Source organism: Hyperolius riggenbachi, chromosome 10 (genome assembly GCF_040937935.1).
Source record: "Hyperolius riggenbachi isolate aHypRig1 chromosome 10, aHypRig1.pri, whole genome shotgun sequence".
Lineage (NCBI taxonomy): Eukaryota > Metazoa > Chordata > Amphibia > Anura > Hyperoliidae > Hyperolius > Hyperolius riggenbachi.
In genome coordinates, this window is record NC_090655.1 from 13,094,534 (window position 1) to 13,119,902 (window position 25,369).

Consider the following 25,369-nt stretch of genomic DNA (forward strand, 5'->3'; position numbering starts at 1 on the left):
ACGTGAAATTTTGCATAACCGTAATTAGCTAATTAGTATCATCACGTCTGTATGTTTAATATTGTAGTGAAACCCCTCCCACAGTGTGAGGTCATGACCAAGGTCCTGATAGTTTGCTGTCTGTGAACCTTGTTGCATTGTGGGAAATAACGGCTCTTTCCAACTGCTAAGCAAGCAGTATCACCCTCTGTGCAGAGAACTGTAAGTAACCAACATTCCATACCGATCACCTGGCAGAACAAAAGTCAGTGATACATTTCAGAATGTAAATCAGGGAGAGGAAATATCTTACAATAGGCAAACACTGACTAAATCTATAAATGAATATTGTAAACAATAAGCAATTGTATTTATTATGTTATTGTCACTACGCCTCTTTAAAGTGAGTTTGAAGTGGATTTAAAAAAACAAAAACAAACAAAAAACACACTCACCTAAGGAGAGGGAAGGCTTTGGGTCCTATAGAGTGTTCCCATTCTCCTCCCGGTGTCCTCGTTCCCCTGCAGGCTCCTCTGCTTGAATCTCCTGCTGCAGACGTGGGCACTCGCGCATGCGCTGTATGTAGCGGCCCATCTTCAGAAGCCCAAGTACTTTCAAAGACTTCTGAAGCCAGCACAACGTAGACGAGAGCAGTCTATGACTAGAGATGGGCCGAACGGTTCGCCGGCGAACGGTTCCAGGTGAACTTTGCGGGTTCGCGTTCGCCTGCATCAGGCGAACTTTTGCGGAAGTTCGATTTGCCCCATAATGCTGTATTGAGCAAAATTTTTAGCCTCCATTTCACTGTCAGCAGACATGTTATTGTCAAACACACTGCTTTCAGTGCTAGAGAACCCGCCCACCCTCCCTTCAAGCTAGGTCCTTTATACCATTTGACTCAGTTGTCTGGCTACACTAATTAGTTATGGGACAGCTGCTACACACTCTGCTAGGGAGATTTTAATTGGCCACCCTCCTCCCTCCTCCCTCCTCCCTCCACCCTCCACCCTTCTACCCTTTTACCCTTCTACCTATTCCCTCCTCCCTCCTACCGGAGGGAGGAGGGTCTCTTCTGCCAGGGAATTATACTATTTTAAAAACCAGTATACATCATACCATAGCTGGGAATACATACATGAGTATACATCATACCATAGCTGGGGATACATACATGAGTATACATCATACCATAGCTGGGAATCGAACCCAGATCTCACTGTGTGGTGGGCATGTCACCCTAAGCACTGTACCACTACAGAAGTAAGTGAAGCTAGCCTAAAATTTAACATTTATGCTCAATGCAATAGAACCATTAGGTTGCTTAAAGGAGAACTGTAGTGAGAGGTATATGGAGGCTGCCATATTGATTTCCTTTTAAGCTATACCAGTTGCCTGGCAGCCCTGCTGATCTATTTGGCTGCAGTAGTGTGAATCACACCAGAAACAAGCATGCAGCTAATCTTGTCAGATCTTACAAAAATGTCAAACACCAGATCATACCATAGCTGGGAATCGAACCCAGATCTCACTGTGTGGTGGGCACGTCACCCTAAGCACTGTACCACTACAGAAGTAAGTGAAGCTAGCCTAAAATTTAACATTTATGCTCAATGCAATAGAACCATTAGGTTGCTTAAAGGAGAACTGTAGTGAGAGGTATATGGAGGCTGCCATATTGATTTCCTTTTAAGCTATACCAGTTGCCTGGCAGCCCTGCTGATCGATTTGGCTGCAGTAGTGTGAATCACACCAGAAACAAGCATGCAGCTAATCTTGTCAGATCTTACAAAAATGTCAAACACCAGATCATACCATAGCTGGGAATCGAACCCAGATCTCACTGTGTGGTGGGCACGTCACCCTAAGCACTGTACCACTACAGAAGTAAGTGAAGCTAGCCTAAAATGTAACATTTATGCTCAATGCAATAGAACCATTAGGTTGCTTAAAGGAGAACTGTAGTGAAAGGTATATGGAGGCTACCATATTGATTTCCTTTTAAGCAATACCAATTACCTGGCTATCCTGCAGATCCTCTGCCTCCAATACTTTTAGCCCTAGACCCTGAACAAGCATGCAGCAGATCTGGTGTTTGACATTTTTGTAAGATCTGACAAGATTAGCTGCATGCTTGTTTCTGGTGTGATTCACACTACAGTGGCTGGATAGTGTACTGGTTAAGGGCTCTGCCTTTGACATGGGAGACCAGGGTTTGAATCCTGGCTAGGTCAAGTACCTATTCAGTAAGGAGTTCAAGGCAAGACTCCCTAACACTGCAGGGTGGCCTCTTGAGCGCGTCCCTGTGGCTTGCAGCTCTTGAGCGCTTTGAGTCCGACAGGAGAAAAGCACTATACAAATGTTTGGATTATTATTATTACTGCAGCCAAATAGATCAGCAGGGCTGCCAGGCAACTGGTATAGCTTAAAAGCTTCTTCTGGGCCCTCGTCTTTGCCTTTTTTGGGGTGAGTGGGCTGACGGAGGGGGACGGTCGGGCTGTTGATGCTCCTGTTGGGGGCGGTATCGAGTTACAGGTGATTAATCTTACGGGCGAAATACTCCCCGAGTCTGTGCGTTCACTCTTGGCCAGGGGCCTGGGGTTCTGCCCGACATACGATTCCGATATTTTTGAAGTTATAACAGACATACACATCTTTGGACGCAAGATCCTTATGAAATTACTCCATGATGGTTCTATGAGAGATGTTATATCGTCTCCGCCCAGGATCGAGTTGTCGGGTCAGGACCGGCGGGCACTGGCCGATTTGATCGATTTACAGACTGATGAGGACCCCCAATTTCTGGGAGAAGGTTCTTTCAGTTTTATACCTGATACATTAACTGTGACATACCAACCCATTTTAAATGAGCTTGAGCTTAGGAATAGGTCGCACCGTTTCCCGCCCTTCTCCGTCAGCCCTAGTCTGAGGACGTTCATCTCTGTGGTTGAACGTGATATCAAACGTCTCTCTGGGAGAAGTTCTGGTTCCCATAATCTCTCTGATGAGGAGTTGGCGGCGTTGGGGGAGCTGGGGCGGCAGACCAAGTGGGAAATTAAGCCCTCTGACAAGGGGGGCAACGTTGTTGTTATGGGTGTGCAGGCCTACAGGGATATGTGCCTTGATATACTAACTCGGCAGGAGTGTTATGTGCGCGTTTCCGCGTCCAGAGTTGCAAGATGCCAAAAACAACTTTTTACCATTATTGATGACGCCCTGAGGCGGAGTGTTATAGGGGAGGATATTGTACAGTTTTTGAAGGTTATACACCCCATAACACCTACCTTTTACGCTTTACCAAAGATTCATAAATCCAGGACAAGTCCACCTGGCCGTCCCATTGTTTCCGGCCGTGGTTCCCTGACTGAGCGGGCGAGCGTGTACATTGACCGGCACCTTCAGCCTCATGTGCAGGCTCTGCCCTCTTATGTCAGGGATACCATGCACCTTTTGAGGATTTTGGAGGGAGTGTTTGTTCCCCCTGATGCATACCTTGTTGCTCTGGACGTGGAGGCGCTGTACTCAAGCATTCCACACGATCTCTGCATTGCTGCTGTTGAGACCTTCCTGTGCGAGCTCGATATTAGACAAACGGCCCATAATATCTTTCTATTGGATTTACTGAGATTTTTACTTTTGAATAACATTTTTGTTTTTGACGGGTCGCACTACCTCCAGGTGCAGGGGGCGGCTATGGGGACCACTTGTGCCCCCTCTTACGCCAACCTGTACCTGGGGGAGTGGGAGCGCGTCACCTTTTCGGATGATGGTCTCTCGATGTACCTGTGCCAGTGCTGGGCCGAAATTACGCATTAGCGTAATTACGCATCGTAATTCACTACAAATGCACCGTAAGCGTTACGTGTAAGGTTACGGTATTACGCGTAATTAATTACGCGTAGACCGTAGGGTTACGTTTTACGTGTAACAAATTACGCGTAAGACAGTAAACTCCCATTGAAATTACACAGTCTGCCGTAATCGCGTAATATTACGCTCCCGTATAATATAAAAAAGCCGCCGACTTTAAGGGTTAATAGCAAAGCCCCCTTAAGTGCTAAGAGCCTCAAATTTGGAGAATATATTAAGGAGATCAGAAGGAATAAGAGGAAATTTTTTTTTTTTAAAAAGACCTTATAGTTTTTGAGAAAATCGATGTTAAAGTTTCAAAGGAAAAATATATACATTTAAAAACCCGCCGACTTTAACGGTTAATAGCAAAGCCTGCTTAAAATTTAGGCCACCAAATTCACAGGGTATATTAAGGGGATCAGTGGGAATAAGAGGAAACATTTTTTTTTCAAAAAGACCTTACAGTTTTTGAGAAAATTGATTTTTAACCACTTCAGCCTACAGCTTCGAAAATCTTATGCATCCAAGCAATGTTCACCTCCCATTCATTCGCTAATAACTTTATCGCTACTTATCAAAATTAATTGATCTATATCTCATTTTTTCCGCCACTAATTAGGCTTTCTTTAGGTAGTACATTTTGCTAAGAGCCACTTTACTGTAAATACATTTTAACAGGAAGATTAAGATAGAAATGGAAAAAAAACATTATTTCTCAGTTTTTAGCCATTATAGTTTAAAATTAATACATGCTACAGTAATTAAAACCCATGCATTTTATGTGCCCATTTGTCCCGCTTATTACACCATTTAAATTACGTCCCTATCACAATTTATGGCTCCGATATTTTATTTAGAAATAAAGGTGCATTTTTTCAATTTGCGTCGATCACTATTTACAAGCTTATAATTTTAAAAAATGTAATAAGATACTCTCTTGACATGTACATTTAAAAAGTTCAGACCCTTAGGTAACTATTTATGTAGTTTTTTTTTTTTTAATTGTAATTTTTTTTATTATTTTTTTTAATACAAAAATGTATTTGGGTAATTTTAGTTTGGGAGGTAAATAGCCAATTTTAGATGTAAAATAATGTATTTTTTATTCAATACAGGTATGTGGGTGCAGTTTACTATTTGGCCACAAGATGGCCACATTCAAAAAGTTCCTAGATGCGAACGATGTCGCATCTAGGAACTAAAATGAAGAGAAGTTGTTTCCTGGGGGCAGAAATACCACGCTCTCTGATGAGAAAGCGTCGGTATTTCTGCCGGGGACTTGGATCGGTGAATGGGAATTATATTCCCATTCACTGATCGGGGGGGCAGCGGGAGGTAGCGGGGGCGCGCGCGGGCGCGCGCCCGATCGCGCGCAACACACGGCTGCAGCACCACTGCCTATCTGGACGGATATATGCGTCCAGATATGGCGAAGTGGTTAAGTTTCAAGGGCGAAAATGTCTTTTAAATGCGGAAAATGTCAGTTTTTTTGCACAGGTAACAATAGTGTTTTATTTTCATAGATTCCCCCAAGTGGGAAGAGTTTTACTTACTTCGTTCTGAGTGTGGGAAATATAAAAAAAAAACGACTTGGGGTCCCCCCTCCCAGACCTCTTTAACCCCTTGTCCCCCATGCAGACTGGGATAGCCAGAATGCGGAGCACCGGGCGCGTGGGGCTCCGCACCCTGACTATACCAGCCCGCATGGTCCATGGATTGGGGGGTCTCGGAAGGGGAGGGGCAGCCAAGCTTTCCCCTCCCCCTCCGAGCCCTTGTCCAATCCAAGGACAAGGGGCTCTTCTCCACCTCCGATGGGCGGTGGAGGTGGAGGCCGCTATTTCCTGGGGAGGGGTTCATGGTGGCATCTGGGAGTCCCCTTTAAAAAGGGGTCCCCCAGATGCCCACCCCCCTCCCAGGAGAAATGAGTATAGAGGTACTTGTAGTACCCCTTACCCATTTCCTTTAAGAGTTAAAAGTAAATAAACACACAAACACATAGAAAAAGTATTTTAATTGAACAAAAAAAATAACCACGAAAAAAGTCCTTTAATATTCTTAATTAACCATTAATACTTACCTGTCCCTTTAAAAGCCAGTTCCCACGCAATATCCTCGGAAATATACTAATCAGTTACAATGTAACAAAGTTATTACAATGTAACAACTTTGTTACTTTGTAACACCACCGCACCCGACGTCACTCACCGCCGCCGCCGCCACCGCGTCTGTGCTGCAGGACCCGACAGAGCTCTGAGCTATAGCTCAGAGCTCTCTAAGCATCTTTGTATTTGGGCTCCAAGGAGCCCCATTGGTCCTTAGCAGACCAATGGGGTTCCTTCTGATTTGAAGGAACCCCATTGGTCTGCTAAGGACCAATGGGGCTCCTTGGAGCCCAAATACAAAGATGCTTTCGAGAGCTCTGAGCTAATATAGCTCAGAGCTCTGTCGGGTGAAGGGACGCTAAGTCCCCGCCGGCTCCGCTGCCCTCCCCGCCTCTCCCACATGTCACCTATATACATGCTGGCACCCATGGGTGCCAGCATGTATATGAGTGACAGGTGTGGGCGGAGTGGACGGCGGGAGCCGGCGGGGACTAGCGTGTATGCGGCGGCCGGCGGGTGAGCGGCGAGTGACGTCGGGTGCGGTGGTGTTACAAAGTAACAAAGTTGTTACATTGTAATAACTTTGTTACATTGTAACTGCTTAGTATATTTCCGACGATATTGTGTGGGAACTGGCTTTTAAAGGGACAGGTAAGTATTAATGGTTAATTAAGAATATTAAAGGACTTTTTTCGTGGTTATGTTTTTTGTTCAATTAACCACTTAACAACCTCTGCCACGCTTATCTACGCCCCTTTAAAATTCACCTGAGTCACAGGGGCGTAGATAGGCAACTCCTGTTTATTTTCCTGCTGTGCGCGATCGCGTTCGCGTGCGCGATCGCGTTCGCGTGCGCGATCGCGTTCGCGTGCACGCGGACGTGCATACGCGTCGGGCACCCGCTGGTCTGTGATTGGCTGATGTGAACATGTGTTCACAAAGCCAATGACAGTGCTTATTCATGCAGAATGTGTGTAAACATTGTATCAGTCACTATGCTGTTACAGTTACTGAGATCACTCGTGAGAGGATCTCAGATAACTAACACAGCATTAGTGAGTGATCAGCATCAGTGAGTTTTTTTTTTAAATAAATTATACCCCCATTAAGCCCATTAACCCTTGCCTCCCTTAAATGTGAAAATTGCTGTGGTTTTTAGGTGAAAAACCCCGTGGTAGAGAAGTGGTTAAAATACTTTTTCTATGTGTTTGTGTGTTTATTTACTTTTAACTCTTAAAGGGAATGGGTAAGGGGTACTACAAGTACCTCTATACTCATTTCTCCTGGGAGGGGGGTGGGCATCTGGGGGACCCCTTTTTAAAGGGGACTCCCAGATGCCACCATGAACCCCTCCCCAGGAAATCGCGGCCTCCACCTCCACCGCCCATCGGAGGTGGAGAAGAGCCCCTTGTCCTTGGATTGGACAAGGGCTCGGAGGGGGAGGGTAAAGCTTGGCTGCCCCTCCCCTTCCGAGACCCCCCAATCCATGGACCATGCGGGCTGGTATAGTCAGGGTGCGGAGCCCCACGCGGCCGGTGCTCCGCATTCTGGCTATCCCAGTCTGCATGGGGGACAAGGGGTTAAAGAGGTCTGGGAGGGGGGACCCCACGTCGTTTTTTTTTTTATATTTCCCACACTCAGAACGAAGTAAGTAAAACTCTTCCCACTTGGGGGAATCTATGAAAATAAAACACTATTGTTACCTGTGCAAAAAAAAATGACATTTTCCGCATTTAAAAGACATTTTCGCCCTTGAAACTTAAAAATCGATTTTCTCAAAAACTGTAAGGTCTTTTTGAAAATTGTTTTTCCTCTTATTCCCACTGATCCCCTTAATATACCCTGTGAATTTGGTGTTCCTAAATTTTAAGCAGGCTTTGCTATTAACCGTTAAAGTCGGCGGGTTTTTAAATGTATATATTTTTCCTTTGAAACTTTAACATCGATTTTCTCAAAAACTATAAGGTCTTTTTGAAAATTTTTTTTTCCTCTTATTCCTTCTGATCTCCTTAATATATTCTCCAAATTTGAGGCTCTTAGCACTTAAGGGGGCTTTGCTATTAACCCTTAAATTCGGCGGCTACCTAACATTGATCCATGCGTCACCTTTTCCGCTTGGCAGCATGACCTTACGCATTAATTGCTAGTAGGATTTTACGCGTAAACCTATAACGTAATAACCTGAATTACGGTATACTTACGCGTAATTGCGTAAGTGCTATGCGTAATTATAGACATGTACCGAAATTGACTGTCTATGCCGTAAGCGTAATTTCGTAATGCGTAATAGCGTAAAATTACGCGTAATGATCCGTAAGCGTAGCTTTCTCCATTACGACCAGCACTGACCTGTGCCACGTTTTGATGTGGCACAGGTACATCGATGACATCTTTATCGTCTGGACGGGGACCTCCTGCGAACTTAGACAATTTGCCGATATCCTTAATAAGAACACAAGGAACTTACGTTTCACAATGACGTTCGACTGTAGAAGGATCTTATTTTTGGACATTTGGATCATCATCGATGATCACGGCTGTTTGTCCACGGGCTTGTACAGGAAGGAGACTGCTACGAATGCCCTTCTTAGGGCCGATAGTTTCCATCCTGGACACACTGTCAGGGGCATCCCTGTGGGCCAATACCTCCGTGTTAGGAGGAACTGTTCTTCTATTGACAGCTTTGAGGAGGAGGCGGTGACCCTGAGATCGCGCTTTAGAGATCGGGGATACCCAGATCGCATTTTACGACAGGCGTACCAACGGGCTCGGATGGCCGATCGAAATGCCCTACTGGCCTCTAGCGGGTCTCGGAGAGACGTGGCGGAATGCGCACGCCTTTGCGTGCATTACTCTGCGCATTTTAAAGAAATCACACGCGTTTTACAACGTCATTGGTATATTCTTACCAATGACCCCAAAATCGAACCATTGGTGACACCGGAACCCAAAATTACGTGCAGGCGCGTGCCGTCTCTCCGCGATCTGATTGTCAGGAGCCATTTTCGGGGCACTGAGATCACGCGCCCTCACTGCACCGTAACCGGGACATATAGTTGTGGTGGATGCACTGTCTGTCGATTTTTATTCATTGGGAGGGATGTTGTCCTTCCCAACGGTCATCACTGGCGTTTACAACATTTTGTGAATTGTAATACCAAATTTGTGGTCTACCTTCTATTGTGTCCTTGTGGCGCTTTTTATATAGGCAAGACCGGACGTGAATTTAAGTCTAGAATTGGCGAACACATCGCCAATATTAAAAGCATTGCATCCACCACACCGGTTGCGAGGCATTTTAGATCCGAGCACGGTGGTAACACCTCAGGTATACGATTTGTCGGTCTTGATCGTATACATACCACGATTAGAGGGGGCAACTTTGATCGCTTATTGTTACAAAAAGAGTCTAGGTGGATCTAGGAGTTGGAGGCCACTGAACACCCTGGCCTTAATGAAACGGTCGGTTTTGCGGCCTTTCTGCCTAACTGAAGCTTCCCGCTTTTTCCTACCTGTCCTGTTGTCTCTTTTCCTGCCCCCCTCCGTTGATCTGCTCCTCCATTGCCCCCTGTGTCTGCGGGCGTGTATACGCTCCGGGCTGTTGCCTCTACGTGTCTTCCCCTGTGGCATCTGCCGTTCATGGCTGACATATGTTGTTGCTCAGTTTTTTTGCCTTTTTGAGTGCGCTGATTTTTCGCACTGTTTGGATCATGGTACTGCGTTCTCACAGTCCCCCTGGATCCAACTTCTTTAGCAATAGATGATAGTATGATAATATTTGCCGACTCTGAGCTATGTTATATATAGATTTCTTTTTGCTTGTCTGTGATTGTTGCGTTTGCATGGTTTTGTATCACCTTATTTTCATACATCGCTTTGTTTGTTTATATATTTTTTTATACTTCCATGTGCTGCCCCATGGCCCCTTTCTCTTCGCCCCCACCTTGCCCTCTCACCTGCAATTACTATCCTTTCGCATCAGGCCGACTTACTTTGTCTGGCCTGCTGATTGGGCCACGGTGGGGGCGAGGCTGAGCCGCGTGTCCGTCGCAGCGTTAGTGCGCATGCGTACGCGTTGGTTGACGCGTACGTAATTACGCATGCGTGCGTGTGCGCGGCTGATGACGCTGCCCTATAAGGAGCCTCAGGCAGCACACGTTTCTAGCCACGCCTCCCTTCGAAAAAGCCGGTAGACCCGGCGAAACATGTCAGGGCTGCCGGCGTGGTGCTAGCACCTAACTGCCTTTTGCCCCGCCGCCCGTTCACCCTCCGCATCCACCCTCTGCTGGCCTGAGGCATCTCCTTGATCTCCACCTGGAAGGCCATTAGCTCTCTGCACACATGGGACTCTGCTACATGGGACTCTGCTTTGACCATTACAGCCTGCCATGCCAGCATACTGGACCTGACTCCTCTACCGGATCAAAAATCACTCCCCCAGCCTAGGGCTTCTACACATGGGGTTGAGAGACCAGACAGCCTTCAGGAGCTAACCGGACTCCGCATTGCTGTACCAGGATTGGGTATAGTATGGCTTATGCTTCATGCCATTCTTCTGATTTGTGCTTGCTGCAACTTGCATTCCATCTGTCCATGCTGGTTGTGCTGTTTCATTGAACTGTTTGTCTGCAGACGCTACATTGGCTTCCTGGCCTTTGCTGGATTCATTGACTTACTCTGCCTCTGTCATCTGTACCGGCCTGCTCCAACTACCATTTTCCCATTGTCTCTATTTTTGATGCAATATATTTGTCTAGGCCTACTTTTTACATGACATTTGGGATCCCTGATCACATTAGGTGGTCCTAGGTAGTGGTGTGTTTGATGTGTGATTGGTTGCTGAGCGTGGTCTCTTGGCAGGTTACATTGGTGCTTTTTAATATGTTTAATTATAACATTAATAAATTTTGTAATTTTTCACTTATTTTTTGATTTTGTGATTTGTGACATATGCTCCCCAGCCCCCCATTTTCCTTCACATTTACGTTCTAGCTTAAAAGGAAATCAATATGGCAGCCTCCATATACCTCTCACTACAGTTCTCCTTTAAGCAACCTAATGGTTCTATTGCATTGAGCATAAATGTTAAATTTTAGGCTAGCTTCACTTACTTCTGTAGTGGTACAGTGCTTAGGGTGACGTGCCCACCACACAGTGAGATCTGGGTTCGATTCCCAGCTATGGTATGATGTATACTCATGTATGTATCCCCAGCTATGGTATGATGTATACTCATGTATGTATTCCCAGCTATGGTATGATGTATACTGGTTTTTAAAATAGTATAATTCCCTGGCAGAAGAGACCCTCCTCCCTCCGGTAGGAGGGAGGAGGGAATAGGTAGAAGGGTGGAGGGTGGAGGGAGGAGGGTGGAGGCCAATTAAAATCTCCCTAGCAGAGTGTGTAGCAGCTGTCCCATAACTAATTAGTGTAGGCAGGCAAATGGTATAAAGGACCTTGCTTGCAGGAGGGAGGGTGGGCGGGTCCTCCAGCAGTGATGTGTATTTCACTCAATTAGGTGTGGCTCCAGGTATTAGAGCTTTTGAAACATGTTTTCTATCATTTTTCCAGTTGATAGAATTTTTTTAAACTTTCAAAGTTCGCCTCCCCATTGAAGTCTATTGCGGTTCGCGAACTTTTTCGCGAACCGAACCTTTCGCGGAAGTTCGCGAACAGGGTTCGCGAACCTAAAATCGGAGGTTCGGCTCAACTCTATCTATGACCGATCGGTCGTAGACTGCTAACGGGAGCCTGCAAGGGAACGAGAACACCAGGAGGAGAATGGGAAGGCGCTATAAGACCCAAAGCCTTGTCTCTACTTAGGTAAGTATCTGGGGTTTTTTTTTTGTTTGTTTTTTTTAAATCCACTTCAGACTCCCTTAGTGAACCAGAGACAAAGCACCCTCATGTATTTTACCATATATATCAGTAGGAACATTAGAGAAAACACCTACCCTGCTCTCGGTTTCATCCTTCACTGCTCAGCCTGCTTGTTACCAGCCCTGATAAAATCCCCGACTGAGCATTCAGTCTGGCTTTGCTCAGGAATCATTATAGCTGAGTCTGTCTTCTCTGATGTCTTTTCAAGCCCAAGCCTGCCCCCTTCTGGCTCTGCCATAATGACTCAGCTATAATGATTCCTGAGGAAAGCCAGACTGAATGCTCAGTCAGGGATTTTATCAGGGCTGATGAGAAGCAGGCTGAGCTGTGAAGGATGAAACAGAGAGCAGGGTAGGTGTTTTCTCTAATGTTCCCACTGATATATATGGTAAAATATATGAGGGTGCTTCGTCTCTGGTTGTCTTTAATCCAACGCCACCTAATAGTGATATCAGTGACTTGCCTTGAGCCCGCTTGCTTCTCTGTACTCTCGGGATCTGCAGGGTGAAGTAGACCATTGTATCTGCTAGTAGTGTTTATCTGTCGCAACTATTACAAAGCCAAACGATGCGGTCATCGTGCTCCCCTGATGGATGCTCCACAATGCAGAACATATAACTAATTCAGCAGTGCGGTGGCCAGAGTGACGGCCTCGTTTGCCCTCTGAGACCTCCAAGTGTGAAATATTGTAGAGACATCTCAACAGTTTAAGCTCCAAGAATTCTTATAAGGCAGCTTGTCCAGCAACTGACTTAAAGTGATCTTGTAGTTACAGGGACATGAAGGCTGCCGTATTCATTTCCTTTTGTACAATGACAACTGCTTTGGCAGTCCTGCTGGTCATCTGCCTCTGCTTGGACACATTGGCCTCAATTCACTAAGATCATGCTGGAGATAATAAGGCAAGAGAAAACTTACCTCCACATAAGAGAGAGTTATCTTATCTCTTCATTCCTTAAGTTACCTCCTCTGTAGTTAAGTTACCTCCTCTGTAGTTATTTTCACATGCAGTTAATAAACAGCCTGTCTTTAACTCTGGAGTTATTTTAAGGATTGAAGAGTTAACTTAAAGACAGAAGAGTTAACTTTGGGTTTGCCTGAGGTAAAATGTTTCCTGAATACTACATGCCTTATCACCAGGGTAACAACTCTAGAAGAGTTATTAAAGACAGGAGATAAGCTTAGTGAATTGAGGCCAATGGCCTCAATTCACTAAGATCATGCTAGAGATAATAAGGCAAGAGAAAACTTACCTCCACACGTGAGAGAGTTATCTTACCTCTTCATTCCTTAAGTTACCTCTCCTGTAGTTAATTTACCTCCTCTGTAGTTAATTTACCTCCTCTGTAGTTATTTTCACATGCAGCTAATTAACAGCCTGTCTTTAACTCTGGAGTTATTTTAAGGATTGGAGAGCTAATTTAAAGACAGAAGAGTTAACTTTAGGTTTGCCTGAGGTAAAATGTTTCCTGAATACTACATGCCTTATCACCATGGTAACAACTCTAGAAGAGTTATTAAAGACAGGAGATAAGTTTAGTGAATTGAGGCCATTGTCTGTTTGCTGATCCTCTTGCTACTTGCACTTAGGGGTGGTTGTTCCTGGCTTGATATTGTCCAGATGTGTTTTTGATTATTTTTGATTATTTCCAGTGTATTCATTAGCTGTCTTTCAGATCTATACTGCATTTATAAGGCCTGGAGAAGGGTTACTTAACCCGAAACAAGACGGCATTGTCACCTAAAAATAAAAATACAAATTTATATTGTTAAACTTTGGTGGACCTAATTTGCCTGATATTGTCATTGGATGGATGCCGCCTTCACTATGAATGATTTTTTTTTAACTTTTTGCAAATTTAAATAGAAAATATAAAATAAGACTTGTTTTTGATGCAATATCCTTGTAAAAATTCTAGTATTTAAAGTACACCTGGAGTGTAAAGGTGCCCATACATTACACGGTTTTCCACCAAGCGATTAAGCGATCGACTTTATTGGGCAATCAACAACAGAGTGGTCGTTTGAAAGTCAATCTACTAGCGGCTTACACACTCCAAGCGAGATCCTATGAGATTCTCCTTTCATAACAGAGCTGAACAACGTTGTACCTTCAGGCTCCGAAACCAAAAAACGATTCTGTGTCGATCTAAATCATGTGAGAAGTAACCGATTCCGATCATTGGGTGTTTTCAATCCTGGCTGATCTACTGTATTTAATTGGTTGATTTGACCAGATATTGGCCAATTCCTCCTCTGATTGCAACTTTTACACTGAAAGTGTCCTTGGAAAGTGTTGAGGCTTCATACCAATAAAGTTCTTTGGAGGCCCCATCTAAACCTTGCACTGGGGCCCCTGGCTCCTACTGTTCATTCCTGCAACTCTTAAAGAGGAACTCCAGTGAAAATAATGTAGTAAAAAAAAGTGCTTCATTTTTTACCATAATTCTGTATAAATGCTTTAGTCAGTGTTTGCCCATTGTAAAATCTTTCCTCTCCCCGATTTACATTCTGACATGTATTACATGGTGACATTTTTACTGTGGGCAGGTTATGTAGCTGCTCCTAGCTGTTTTGGCTGTTAGAGACAGCTGTAAACAGCTCATTCCTGTCTGTGAACATTGTTACATTGTGGCAGTTTGTCCAGAGTACCGCGGTACTCAGAGCTTCTTGTGGGAGGGGTTTCAGCACAAAATCAGTCATACAGCGCCCCCTGATGGTCTGTTTGTGAAAAGCATTATATTTATCATGTAAAAGGGGGTATCAGCTACTGATTGGGATAAAGTTCAATTCTAGGTTGGAGTTTTATCTTTAATAGTAGGTCATGCCTGTCCTATAACGCCACAAAAAGAGAATGCACAGTTAGAGGCTGGGTGCACAAATAACAGAGTGGAAGGTTGCGTTTTCGATCATGTGCAGGTTTTTTGTTTGTTTGCGTTTTTAGTCCATTTTTTGTGCATTCGCATTATTTGTTCCACATATGCATTTTTCTAGCGTTTTGCGTGCGTTTTTACGCGTTTGCGGTTCGCATATACAAAACGCATATGCGTTTTGTATGCATTTTCCATGCGTTTTTATATTGCGTTTTATACAAATCACTAGGGAGACAACTGGAAATACATCACAAAACTAATTTTTTTTTAAAAACGCACATAAAAACGCATGAAAAACGCAATACATTACAGCCTATAGACTTCCATTAGCGGCAAAAACTATGCGTTGTCCCCAATGCTCGCATTTCTGCTAAGTCTGCACTTAGCCTAAAGTGTAATTTGACAGAAAACAAATCTGAAACTTCTGTTTCAAAACCAAATTGTTCTATAGGTAGTCAGTCCTATAGAAGAAGAAGTCCTATAGAAATAGAAGTTTCAAAAAGTAAAACATTCTTTCCAAACATAAGGCAGCAGAAAACCATAAAAAAGGACTCCCTTGTATCTGTACTTGGTTAAAGTGTACCTGAAGTGACCACCAAGCTTAACCAGCCGGGCGGTATGGACGAGCTCAGCTCGTCCATCACCGCCGGAGGCTGCCGCTTAGGCCCTGCTGGGCCGATTTTCTTCAAATAAAGAGCAGCACACGCAGCCGGCACTTTGCCAGCCGCGTGTGCTGCCTGATCGCCGCCGCTCTGCGGCGATCCGCCGCGAGCAGCGGCGAAAGAGGGTCCATGACGTCACTCCGCTCGTCGCTATGGCGACGATGTAAGCAAAACAAGGAAGGCCGCTCATTGCGGCCTTCCTTGTTTTTTCTGGGCGCCGGAGGCGATCGGAAGAACGCCTCCGGAGCGCCCTCTAGTGGGCTTTCATGCAGCCAACTTTTAGTTGGCTGCATGAAATAGTTTTTTTTTTATTTAAAAAAAACCCTCCCGCAGCCGCCCTGGCGATCTTAATAGAACACCAGGGTGGTTAAAGAGGAACTCCAGTGAAAATAATGTAGTAAAAAAAAAGTGCTTCATTTTTACTATAATTATGTATAAATGATTTAGTCAGTGTTTGCTCATTGTAAAATCTTTCCTCTCCCCGATTCACATTCTGACATTTATTACATGGTGACATTGTTACTGTGGGCAGATTATGTAGCTGCTCCTAGCTGTTTTGGCCGTTACAGACAGCTGTAAACAGCTAATTCCTGTCTGTGAACCTTGTTACATTGTAACAAACTGCCAAAAGTACCGCGGTACTCAGAGCTTCTTGTGGGTGGGGTTTCAGCACAAAATCAGTCATACAGCGCCCCCTGATGGTCTGTTTGTGAAAAGCATTATATTTCTCATGTAAAAGGGGGTATCAGCTACTGATTGGGATAAAGTTCAATTCTAGGTTGGAGTTTCTCTTTAAAGGCTGCCATATTTATTTGCTTTTGCCTTCCAGTTGCCTGGCTGTCTTGCTGATCCTCTGCAGGATCGGTATATGCGGTTTGGAACGCTCACATGCCCAGTTCAAATAGGCTTGCTCACAGCCTGGTTGGACTTCCGGGAAGCAGTGAAGACAAAACTTCATAGAACTGGAAATGGGTGAGAACCTGAAGACCACAAGCGCCTGGAAGAGTTTCGGTAGTAAGTGTTCTTGCACATCATTATTTTCATTTTAAAATGTCATTGATGTGCCCATACATTATTTGATTTTCCCGCATGATTGACTGATTCAATCATTTTATCGTATCGGGGGAAAATTGATTATGTTTCTTTCTGCTCAACTGATGGAAAAATCATTTGTTAATGATACAACTATTCAACACGGTGGCGTGGTGGTTAGCGCTCTCGCCTTGCAGCACTGGGTCCCGGTTTGAATCCCAGCCAGGTCAACATCTGCAAGGAGTTTGTATGTTCTCTCCGTGTCTGCGTGGGTTTCTTCCAGGCACTCTTGTTTCCTCCCACGTCCCAAAAACATACAGATAAGTTAATTGGCTTCCCCCTATATTGGCCCTAGACTACAATACATACACTACAAGATATAGACATATGACTATGGTAGGGACTAGATTGTGAGCTCCTCCAAGGGACAGTTAGTGACAAGACATTAGACAATATATACTCTGTACAGTGCTGCGGAAGATGTCGGCGCTATATAAATACTAAATAATAATAATAACCCAATATAGAGGTGATCATGACTAGGGATGGTCAGTGAGATGCAAATAATTTGGAGTTGATGCAGTATTATGCAAATGTATGCAGTTTGAACATAGATAAGAGAGCGGGGAGGGAAATATTTGTCTTACCTCGCGGTTATCAGCCACAATAACCAGCTCCACATACTTGGTTGTCTTCTGAGTATCCCGCTTGTGCTGCCAAAACAGATGAAACACGTTAAGAATGAGTCGGAGAAGGTCCAGCAGCTCCTTTCCAGCCTACGCCCCATATATTTTTTAAAAGTCAGCCTTTCAAGTGTGTGTCGTCACTTCAATCTCAGAGGTAATAAGAAAACTTGTACAGCACCTGGTGTTTCTACACGGTTTCCCTGGATAGGATTTCACATTCCATTTTAAATCTTTCAACATGAACTATATTAATCTAACCCTGTGTCAGTAATGATTTTCTTACTTTAAAGTGGTCTAACACCCAGCATTTCAACTTTGCTTTAAAAGATTGCTTACTGCTTAGAAACTATTATGCCAGATTTTTCTTTTAGCAGAAATTCACTGAATGGATTAAACATGACATTTTAGTGTTGCATTTAGCTAGAAATCCTCCTCTGTGCTGAGGTTTAGATACAAATGTATCTATTTACAATGTAAATAAACAAACACCTCTCTAAGAGAGCACAGACGGCTTCCCAGACAGGCTTTTCAGAGGTCTATTTGCATTCCACACAAAGATACATTTGTATATCTTAACCTCAGCATGCGGATTTCTAGCTAAATGCAAAACTAAAATCTCATGCTTAACCCATTCAGTGAATTTCTGCTTAAAAAAATCTGGCATAATAGTTTCGAAGCTGTAAGCAATCTTTTAAAGCAAAGTTGTAATGCTGGGTGTTAGACCGCTTTAAAGGAGGTATAAGAAGACAGCATAGTCCATTGTTTACATATGGAGGCTGCACCCAAGGGGCTATTGGTACAGTGGCAGCAGTATCTGAGTTTGTATGGTTTTCCCCGTGTCTGTGTGGGTTTCCTCCTGGCACTCCAATTTTCTCTGAAATCTCAAAAACATACAGATTAGTGAATTGACTTCCCCCTAAAAATTGGCCCTAGACTTTGATGGACATGTGTCTATGGTAGGGATTACATTGTGCCTCTGAGGGACAGTTGGTAACAAGAATATATACTGAGTAAAGTGCAGCGGGAAGATGTCAGCGCTATATAAATACTAAATAATAATGATAATAAAAGTGGAAGACAATTGCTGCTTAAGACTGCCCTGTAGCTGCATGAAATATAAACTAGGACCTATTTTATAAAAATGATTGGCGCTAGTATGGTTGAGGTGAAATCTCACAGGGAAGTTCTGGTAATGTGATTGATTGCAGTTTTAACAGTTCTCCAATAACAGCGCCCTATAGAAATTTTAGAGGTTTCAGATGGGCTGTAGTAATAATATGCCCACACTATTAGGCCAATTACAACACTTGAAATTGTAGAGGTTGCTGTGATTGGAGAACTGTCCCCTATGAAGTTTCCTGCTGGGTCACCTCAACCATACTAGCGTCAATTTGCAGTTAGAAGCTCAGCTGTGATGTGCAGCATGGCTCCCGCTCTTTTCGTGGTCTAGAAGTGACCAGTTCAAAATAAATAATGAGCTAGCTAACCAACATTTAATTGATGGTTAGTGGTCTGCTTAGCGGGAGGGTCTTGTGTGTGTGTGTGTGTGTGTGTGTGTGGGGAGGGGGGCAATGTATTCTCTGGCTATGGAGGCATATGGAGGGATGACGAGTCCACCACAGATCAGGTGGAAGGAGTGAAAATAATACTGCGATTGGACATGCTTGAGTGTCATTAAAACCAATGTAAATTGGAAAAACACAAATAAACAGTTACTTACCTAAGGAGAGGGAAGGCTCTGGTATCCTATAGAGCTTTCCTGTTCCTCTCCCGGTCCCCTTGCTCCAGCGCTGTCACCTCGTTCCAATCTGCTGCTGCAGGAGGCTTCAGAAGTCTTTGGGAGCCCGAAAGATCCACATGCGTGAGTGTGCGAGAAAGCGTGCTCGTGAATGCCCAGTACCGAGCAGCCCACTGGGGCTATCGAAGACATCCGAATGCCCCTGAAGTAATACAGAGCAGTATTCAACTGATCGGTCAAATACTGCTAACAGGGGGTGACAGTGCTGGAACGAGGGGACCAGGAGAGGAACGGGAAGCGTCTTCAGGACTCAGAGCCTTCCCTCACCATAGGGACGTTTTTTTTTTCACAAAACAGTTAGATCCTTGAGCCACGTTGGGCATCTGCTAGTTAGGCAAATAATCGTCGGTGGAGGCAGCCATTGTTGGCTTTTGTGGCCAACTCATCTAACGTATGTACCTAAATATGGCTTAAAAATGGCTCTCTTTTCACTTTAGTTTACAGGCAGCTATGGATTTAAAAAAAACAGAGCACAAGCACAGATTGCACACAAATTTTCTAGCCTGGAGTGTGTACTCTGTGCTTCAGTGTAGGAAACCCAGGTATGTCCTCTTCCTGCCACAGTAATCAGCTGAACACAGCAGGAGATCCTGTTTGCCATTTGCCACACCTGCACTAACTGAAGGACTGGCACCAACATGGACACTACCAAGTAAAAGGGAACCTGAAGTGAGAGAAATATGGAAGCTGACATTTATTTCCTGTTAAACAATACATGTTGCCTGGCTGTCCAGCTGATCTCTTTGGTAACCAAATCCGCCAGTCCCAATTTCTTCCTCATGTGTCCCTCTTTTAGGACTGATGTACAGATCTAAGAGAATATTTGTATTTTTCTTTTGAAACAAAGTAGCTAATTGACCCTAAACTTTATTTCCATGCCTTTAAATGTATATATTTATTGTTTTCAAATATTAATGAAGAAAAACTAATGATGATAAAAAAAGACTGGCTGGTTTGACTTATAAAATCATGGCAACTAATTCCCTAAGATCATGCTGGTGACAATCTGGCAAGAGAAAACTTAACACCACATCGATTAGTATTCCCCGCCGCCGTACAGTATATCTACGCTCCTTTGGACTTCACTTCCCCGCCCGGAGCGTAGATATACGCACCCCCCGCCGCTACCGCCGCTACCGCCGATGTCCGCTCTCCCGCTCGCACTCCCGCGATCGTGCACGCCGCTGCCCGCTCGCCCGGAGATCAATGAACGGGAAAATACATTCCCGTTCGTTGATCTCTGCCCCCGCAATGATCTGCTGCTTTCGCTAAGCAGCTCGATCATTGTAAAAAAAAAAAAAAAAATACCAGCCTCTTTGTACTTCCTCCAAGCTTCCGGAAGGAAGCTTGGAGGTCGCATTAAACTGTTGCCATCTTGTGGCCAAATAGTAAACTACACCCTAAACTATTTTTCACACACACACACATTAGTTATACAAAAAAAATTAACTCATTACCTCCCACACTCCCCATTTTTTTTTTTTTTGTAATTAAAAAAAAAATAAAAAATGTACAATTAAAAAAAATACATAAATAGTTACCTTAGGGACTGAACTTTTTAAATATTTATATCAGGAGGGTACAACACTGTTACTTTATAAACTATGGGCTTGTAATTAGGGATGGACGCAAAACTGAAAAAAATGCACCTTTATTTCCAAATAAAATATTGGCGCCAAACATTGTGATAGGGGCATAATTTAAATGGTTTTATAACCGGGACAAAAGGGCAAATACATTTCATGGGTTTTAATTACAGTAGCATGCATTATTTAAAAACTATAATGGCCGAAAACTGAAAAATAATGTTTTTTTTCCCATATGTTTTCCTATTTTCCCATTAAAACAGATTTAGAATAAAATTATTCTTGGCATAATGTCCCACCTAAAGAAAGCCTAATTGGTGGCGAAAAAAACAAGATATAGTTAATTTCATTGCGATAAGTAATGATAAAGTTATAGGCGAATGAATGTAAGGAGCGCTGAAAGGAGAAAATTGCTCGGATGCTGAAGGGGTAAAACCCCTCAGTTGGGAAGTGGTTAAGTGTTAATTCACTAAAGAAGCTTGCCTTACTAACATGTAGTAAATTTCACAGTGAGAGTGTTGTCTTATCACTCCAGTCCTTAACTATTTCTGCTGCCCGGATGTGAAGTAGTGTTGGGCGAACAGTGTTCGCCACTGTTCGGGTTCTGCAGAACATCACCCTGTTCGGGTGATGTTCGAGTTCGGCCGAACACCTGATGGTGTTCGGCCTTTTTAGTTCGGGTTCGCCCGAACTATTCAATGCCCGCCGAACAGGGCCGAACAGGGCCCCTGTTCGGCCGAACAGGGCCCTGTTTGCCCGAACATGCCGCAATACGGCCCCCCTATGGGGTCGCAGGCATAAGGGGGGAGCATGTCCCGATCGCGAGGGGGGTCGGAAATTCCCCCCACCCCCTCCGCTAGCGCTCCCCCCTCTGCCCGCTTCCCCATAACAAAAGTTTGTTGAAAGTTAATACTAGTACCGGTGGCTGGCTGCTGGCAGTGGAGTGAGTGAGGAGGAGGAGTCCGCCTAGGAGAGTGACGCGTTGAGGCCGGGCAGCGGGCGGTTCAGCGGTAGTACCCTTGTGGTACTTCCGCCCTTTCTCTGACTTCACGTCCTCTACGTGATGACGCATATGAGGGGACGCGTACCCTCGTATGCGTCATCACGTAGAGGACGTGAGGTCAGAGAAAGGGCGGAAGTACCACAAGGGTACTACCGCTGAACCGCCCGCTGCCCGGCCTCAACGCGTCACTCTCCTAGGCGGACTCCTCCTCCTCACTCACTCCACTGCCAGCAGCCAGCCACCGGTACTAGTATTAACTTTCAACAAACTTTTGTTATGGGGAAGCAGGCAGAGGGGGGAGCGCTAGCGGAGGGGGTGGGGGGAATTTCCGACCCCCCCCCCCCGCGATCGGGGCATGCTCCCCCCTTATGCCTGCGACCCCATAGGGGGGCCGTATTGCGGCATGTTCGGGTCCCCATTGACTTCCATTGAGTTCGGGGTTCGGGCCGAACATGCCGAACATCTGGCCCATGTTCGGCCTGTTCGGCCCGAACCCGAACATCCAGGTGTTCGCCCAACACTAATGTGAAGCTCACGTGTTCCCGATCACCGATCCGTCTCCCCAGCAGAAAAACCGAAGCGCTCTAACTAGAGGCTTCAGTCTTTCTGCCCGGAAAAATTTCCGCATCCCCCTTGTACTTCCGCTTAGCGAGAAGCACAAGGAGGGAAAAAAAATTCAAGGTGGCCATCTTGTGGCCAAATAGTAAAACTACATCTACATATTTTTTACATTACAATTTACACATATAATAACATTAAAAATTAACTGTTTATTTCTCACACCAAAATATTACCCAAATAAAAATTTGAATGGGAAAAAAAAATTACAATAAAAAAAAAAGAAGACATAAATAGTTACCTAAGGGTCCCAACTTTTTAAATATGCATTTGAAGGGGGTATACTTGTAAATACAGGTAGTCCCCGGGTTACGAACGCCCGACATACGAACGACCCGCCGATACGAATGCCGCGACCGCAGCTCCGCCCCGTCGCATGACGTCACGCCCGCCGGGGACTACCTGTTTTGCCCCCTGATCCTCGGCGGTAGAAGGTGCCCTCGTGGTGCCCGGAAGGTCCGCAGCCCGTCCTCTCGCTTCCTCCGGTGCATAATGACGCAATTAGGAACAATGGAGGAAGTGAGAGGACGGGCTGCGGACCTTCCGGGCACCACGAGGGCACCTTCTACCGCCGAGGATCAGGTGAGTAGGCCTCTATTTACCCTCCGCTGCCCATATTCTTCATTTTCAAGGGGGCAAAACAGGTAGTCCCGACATACGAACAGATTCAGGTTAAGAACGAGTGGGCAAAAAAAAAAAAAAAAAAAAGAAAAGAACGAGTGGGCAGTCCCTATCTCGTTTGTTAACCGAGGACTACCTGTAGTGATGGACGCAAAATGGGAAAAATGCACCTTTATTTCCAAATAAAATATTGGTGCCATACATTGCGATAGGGACAAAATTTAAATGGTGTCATAACCAAGACAAACGGGCAAATAAAATACATAGGTTTTAATTATGGTAGCATGGATTATTTTAAAGCTATAATGGACGAAAACTGAGAAATAATTAATTTTTTCCATTTTGTCTTATTAATCCTGTTAAAATGCATTTATAAAAAAATAATTCTTATCAAAATGTTCCACCCAAAGAAAGCCTAATTAGTGGCAGAAAAAGCAAGATATAGATGAATAAATTGTGATAAGTAGTGATAAAGTTATTAGCGAATGAATGGGAGGTAAAAATTGCTCTGATGCATAAGGTGAAAAATCCCCGCGGGCTGAAATGGTTAAGTTATCACCTCTGTAGTTATTCTTATATGCAGTAGATAGGGAGGTGAGGAGCACACACAGGCAGGATGTAGCTCTGCCCCTCCTGCTGCCTCACCTGCCAGCATGATTACAGCCAGCCTGCAGGTGCTGTGTATGGTAGCCAGTAGAGGAGAGAGAGAGCTTGAGCTTGTTTGTGTATGCGGCTGTCTGTGTGGGTGTGTCTGTGGTTGTGTATACATAAGCCTGATGGGGTCTATTTAAAAAAGGGCTCCTGTAAAAAAGGGCTCCTGGTGTAGCCCATATATACCAAATTCGGCTACAAAAAGGGCACCTGGTGTAGCCCATATATGCCAACTTCGGCTACAAAGGGCACATGGTGAAGCCCATATATGCCAACTTCGGCTACAAAGGGCGCCTGATGTAGCCCATATATGCCTAATTCGGCTACAAAGGGCACCCGGTGTAGCCGAAAAAGCTAGTTTTAGTTTATTAGGCAAAATTAGTTGGGTTATAAAAGGGCTCTAGATATAGCTAAGAAAAGTGATTATTATGACCTAACTGCTCCCTACTCTTACACAGAACCCTCCCCTGATGGTGCCAAACCCTAACCCCCCAGGTGGTGCCTAACCCTAAGACCCCCCCCCCCCGCCCCCTTGTGATGGCTAATCCTAACCTCCCCTGCACCCTCGAATCAAAAATCTCGGCTATAAAAGGGTGCCCTTTTGTAGCAGAATCAAAAACCTGGTAGCCTAAAACCTTGTAGCTGAATCAAAAATATGGGCTACAAAGGGGTGCGCTACTGTAGCCAAAAATCTTACATAGTTACATAGTGATTTTGGTTGAAAAAAGACATACGTCCATCGAGTTCAACCAGTATAAAGTACCTTGTAGCCTAAAAAACAAAATTTGGGCTACATAAGGGCGCCCGCTTGTAGCCAATATCAAAACTCCGGAGCCCTTTTCACCACCTTGTAGCCCATATTTGCAAAAATAACATTGATGTCTATGGAGGAGCCCTTTTCTTACAGGCAGCTCAGGAGCCCTTTTCAACGGATCCCGCCTGATGTCTTGCTCTTCCTCCCTCCCTTTGTGCCTGCTGTATATTCCTCTCTATACAGGATGCAGCTCTGCCCCTCCTCCCCTTCTGCATAAACTGCCAAAGATTTACACTGCAGTATTTAATAACACTCCACTTAAAGGGATACTGTAGGGGGGGTCAGGGGAAAATGAGTTGAACTTACCCAGGGCTTCCAATGGTCCCCCGCAGACATCCTGCGCCCGCGCAGCCACTCAGCGAAGCTCCGGCCCCGCCTCCGGTTCACTTCTGGAATTTCAGACTTTAAAGTGTGAAAACCACTGTGCCTGCGTTGCTGTGTCTTCCCTCCCGCTGATGTCACCAGGAGTGTACTGCGCAGGTCCAGTATGGCCTGCGCAGTACGCCCTTGGTGACATCAGTGGGAACGAGGACATGGCAACGCAGGCGCAGTGGTTTTTAGACTTTAACCATTTACCGCCATCCTAACGTATTAAAACGTCATGCTTACCGCTATTAACAGCAACATGACGTTTTAATACGTCGCGCATTCCCGCCGCTGCTACCGCCGTGTGTCCGCCGCTACCGCCGCCATTACCGTCGGGATCCCGTGCTGGGCGATTGGGGAAGAGGACTGAACAGTCCTCTACCCAATCGCAGTGCCTGGAGTGAATGGACGTGACCGCGAACAGCGGCTACGTCCATTCACATAAACAGGAAATGTAACAGTTTAATAAAGTGTGTAAAAAAAAAAAAAAAAAAAGTGAACACGTCCTATGAGTGTTCACCAGCGCCATCTTGTGGCCAAAAAGTATATTACACTTACAAAATACATACATTTTCAAGTATATACACATCATTAATAAAATTACACTTCCAACCCTCCCCCCCAAAAAAAACACTTGTAAAAAAAAAAAATCAGCTTAAAAAAAATTAATAAATAGTTACCTTAGGGACTCAGCTTTTTTTATTCTATATTTTATGGGGGAAAATTAATTTTAATTTATTACATAGGGGCTTGTAATTATGGCCAGAACAAACAGAAAAATAACCACTTATATTTCAAAATAATATACTGTCGCCATACATTGTGGTAGGGACATAATCTAAACGGTTT

At 44.6% G+C, this 25,369-nt stretch overlaps 1 protein-coding gene across 1 annotated transcript in view; it reads right to left on the reverse strand.

Moving 5' to 3' along the window:
* The window catches only part of ADAM12 (ADAM metallopeptidase domain 12), a 275,547-nt gene that overhangs the window by 227,699 nt on the left and 22,479 nt on the right, over positions 1-25,369 (reverse strand). Inside the window, exon 4 of the mRNA XM_068258874.1 lies at positions 17,025-17,090. Coding sequence (XP_068114975.1) covers positions 17,025-17,090 — 66 coding nt within the window. The remainder of the gene's footprint in view (positions 1-17,024; positions 17,091-25,369) is intronic.